Genomic DNA, 4,087 nt, shown 5'->3' with positions numbered 1-4,087 from the left:
TGAACATCGAAGACGACAAGAACATGAAGAAATCAATTAGAATCGAAAATATGGAGTTATCGCGATTGCACATCGACATCCTGTGATAGTCTCGAGCTTTCGGAATTCATCGTCATTCGGCTCCCACTCTCCACTGCACGAGCTTTTCGCGATTCGGGAGCATAAGAACTCCGTGGTACTTCCCGAAGTGAATCACTGAGGCAGGCTAGAGGCTGGGGATGCCAAGACACGCTGCTGAGCCGGCCGAGAAGGTCCAGCGATACGCGGGGGAGTTGGGTTCGGGATATCTTACTGCCGACGGAGACGTTCTGTTTTGTGAAGCGTGCAAAATGACTGTGAATGCAGACAAGCGATACTACGTGGGACAGCATGTCCAAAGCGTGGGACACGTGAGACGACATCAGCTTGCGCAAATTTCATCCGAGGAAGGAGGTCTCGCGTCGGACTTATCGCCGAGAGAAAATTCGTTCAGCATGGATCTGTGCAGGATGATGGTGGAATCGAATATCAAACTGTACAAAAATCAGCAGCAGTCATTTCGGACCTTCATGCAGAAGCAGTGCCAGGCCGATCCCCCGAACCACACGACTCTTCGAAAGACCTATCTCAAGAAACTCTACGAGGGAACCGTTTACAAGCTAAGATCTTCCATCGGAGACAATCGAATCTGCATTTCTATCGATGAGACAGCTGATGTCAAGGGACAATTCGTTGTCAATACAGTCATCGGTGTCCTCAATCCCGAAACGCCATCCATCCCGTTCCTGCTCAACTCCGATACTGTCGGAAGAACCCATCAAACGACCGTGGCTCAGGCTTTCACGAATGCTCTGAATTTGCTGTGGCCCGACAGAGTCCATCATGAAAGAGTTCTGCTGTTTGTGACCGATTGAGCCTCCTGCATGAAGTCAGCCGGTCAATGTTTGCGTGTTCTCTTCCCTAAAATCATGCTAGTCACTTGCGTCTTTCATGGAGTTCATCGTCTTTGAGAGGAAATCCGCGTGTTATTCTCCAAAGTAGACAACTTGATCGCGAATATGAAAAAGGTATTTTCGAATATGAAATCACCCTCACGAATCCAGACGCTCCGGACAATCGTTCCGAATGTGCCCCAGCCTCCGCTACCGATCATTACTCGTTGGGGAACGTGGATCGCCGCCGCGTAGTATTATGCGGAACATTTCGTAGCACTTCATCAAGTTCTCGATGAACTTGATCTATCGGGAGCGGTGGCTATCGCCAAATCACAAGAGCTTTCTCGGGACTCTGGTGTGAGAGCGAATCTCACTTTCATAGCAGCCAATTTCTCCGAGTTTCCGCAGTACAAAACAAAATTAGAGAACAGCACCCAACCACTCAGCTGCACGCTGAGCCTCGTAAGGGATATCGGACGAAGCGGGGAATCTCTCGCTGGACCCACAGCCGCTTCGATAAAAGCTAAATTTCAGAGGATTCTTCACTCGAATCCTGGTCTGAGGACCATGGAAGAAATCTTGAAAGCGATACAGGGTAAAAGACCAGGAGCTGAACTAGCAAATCTATCAATCGCGGATGTCTCGGCACTGAAATACGCTCCTCTTGTTAGCGTAGATGTTGAAAGATCCTTCTCCCGCTACAAGAATACAAGTGTAATATCGTACTTCAAGAACCACTTCGAAAGAGGACACTCGTACTAGTTGGACTGGTGTTTCGAGAGTGACCGGACAGGCTCTCAGTTTATTGAACGTTCTCTCAGAGGGCGCCACCGTCGGTCGCCCGCCTAGCCTGCCTGACGTATTCTACAACTCTACATTTTCCCTCCTTGAAAAAGCGTACAATATATTATTTTTTTCCCTTCCGACCAGTAATATGCTAAAGCTCCATTTTGCAGAGCCAGACTGGAAAGCGCCTGATCCGCATGCGTTTCTTCCGCAAGCTCGGTGCGCTGGTGTCTTCTGAACTGCTCGATCTCATGCGCTTCCCCGATTCCAAGTCTCCCAGCCCGAGTGGATGGCTCGATTCTTCTTCCGGGACGAGCGTCCCCTCATCAGAACTCTCCGACGTCCTTCCTTCCGGCTCCTCCTCTAGTTGATCGCCGTGGGCATCAGTCCCTGTCTCCTCCTCTAGGTTTTCTGTTTTGACGCCCTCCGACTCCGGCACTGGCGTCTCTTGTAATTGATTACTGCTGGCGGTAAGCACCGGACCTACCTCGACTGTGGCCAGCTGTGGAGCCGCCACATTGGTGTCCTCGAAGAAGCCCGTTGACATCTCGAATGATTCGCAAGCGGAATCCCTTCTACGAGCCAGTCGATTGGCATGCCAAACTCGCTCGTCTGATGTCTGGAACGTGTCCTGTCCGATCTGACGCGTAATCCGGACAGGCTCTGAATACTTCTTCCCCCCTTTCGAGACAAACGGTTTCTGAATACGCACGAGATCGCCTTCTCGCAAATTGTACGAAAAAACGCAGTTTCTGAGTTTTTTCGTTTCCCGCGATTCCCCTTGTTGGCTGATCTCTGCTGACATCCAGTCTGGTTTTCGGTGGCCTCCCGTGGAGCAACACCGCCGGCGGAATACCCGTTGTTACTTGCGGCGTCGAATTATGTAGGCCAAGTATCTCCGCTAGACGATCTTTGATATTACCGCCGAGACTTTTCGCTGTCGCCAACATATGTCCAAGTGTTCGGTTGAATCTCTCTACTAGACCATTTGCTCTTGGGTGATTAGGACTTCTGACGTGTGAGACCCCACATTCCTGGAGGAAGTCTTGGAATTATCTAGAGATGAACTGGACACCATTGTCGGAGACCAATGTGACGGGTGCTCCCTCGCGGTTGAATAGTCGGGGTAAAAACGACACTACACGGCTTGTGGTGACCTCATTAACCAGTTCTACCGCTGCCCATTTCGAATGGTAGTCGATCACAACTATTGCAAAACGACATTGTACACCGAGAGTGCTATCCGGACCTCTAATGTCTATAGCGAGTCGTTGCCAAGGATTTTCTGGGAATTCCGTTGGACTCATAGGAGTAGAACTCGACAGGACTGTTTTGTCATGGTCTGAGCATAAGTCGCAACTCCGGAGAGCGTCTTCGATGAAACGGTCCATAGATGGCCACCAGTATCTCGCCCGTGAGCGCTGTTTCGTCCGAACGACTCCCGGGTGGGCATCGTCATAAGCCAGACGAAACGCGCGCATTCGTAGAGTCCGGAAGCGCAATACGCTCCGCTTTTAAGACTACACCGTCGGCGACAGATAACTCCGAAGAGACTGATTGATAATTTCCGAGTATTCCTCCGGGCGATTTTTTAGCAAGAGAGGAGACGAGTTCTGACAAATCGGCATCCTCGGACGTGTGTTGCGCTATCTCCCGCCAACTGAAAGGTTTGAGCTTTTCTTCTAATGCGGCTATAACAAGCTGAGTCGGATCATCGAGACTATAAGTTCTTGGGATTGGCAAGCGTGACAGCATATCCGGAACATTGTGGGTACTGCCACGTCGATATTCGACCGTGAAACTGTACTTTCGGAGTTTTTCCAGCCATCGACCTATTCTGAGAGGTCCCCTTCCGCTCCCCTTTGGGCTTAGGAGAGTTGTTAAGGCCTGATGGTTTGTGCGTACGAAGCGTCTACCCCAAAGATACTGGTGAAGGGGACTCCATCTTTGAGCAAGTTATTGAGCGGTGCCGCAAGTTTGGCGAAGTTTTCGATGAATTTTCGATAGTAGGAACACAGGCCCAAGAAACTTCGAACAGCCCTCTGGTTCGTTGGTACTGGGAACGAGCGGATTGCGGCTGTCTTCGAAGGAACGGGTTTTAAGCCGTTCTGCGTGATTCTATGGCCGAGGATGTTGAGCTCGGTGGTTCCGGAGAAGCATTTTTTTAGGTTCAGGGAGAGGTTCGCCCTGTCGAGGCATTCCAACACATCGCGGAGCCGCTCGTTGTGCTCTTCCAACGATTTCCCGAAAATGCACAGATCATCCAGGTATACGAGACAGTGCTTCCATTTCTTGCCTCGCAGGATGGAATCCATGAGTCGCTCGAACGTGGCTGGTCCGTTTGACAGGCCGAACGGCAGCACTCTGAACTCGAACAGTCCGTCCGG

The 4,087-nt window shown here is 50.7% G+C and overlaps 1 protein-coding gene across 1 annotated transcript; it reads left to right on the top strand.

Annotated features, from left to right (window-relative positions):
* The first annotated feature begins 218 nt into the window (after positions 1-218).
* Positions 219-893, top strand: LOC108865268 (uncharacterized). The gene has a single exon (XM_018642150.1). The coding sequence runs from the start codon at positions 219-221 to the stop codon at positions 891-893; it is 675 nt and encodes a 224-aa protein (XP_018497666.1).
* Positions 894-4,087: the final 3,194 nt, after the last annotated feature.

The sequence above is a fragment of the Galendromus occidentalis genome, unplaced genomic scaffold (genome assembly GCF_000255335.2).
Source record: "Galendromus occidentalis unplaced genomic scaffold, Mocc_1.1 scf7180000076549, whole genome shotgun sequence".
Taxonomy (NCBI): Eukaryota; Metazoa; Arthropoda; class Arachnida; order Mesostigmata; family Phytoseiidae; genus Galendromus; species Galendromus occidentalis.
Note: the sequence above shows the minus strand (reverse complement) of the source record. Positions and strands in the feature narration are given on the sequence as shown.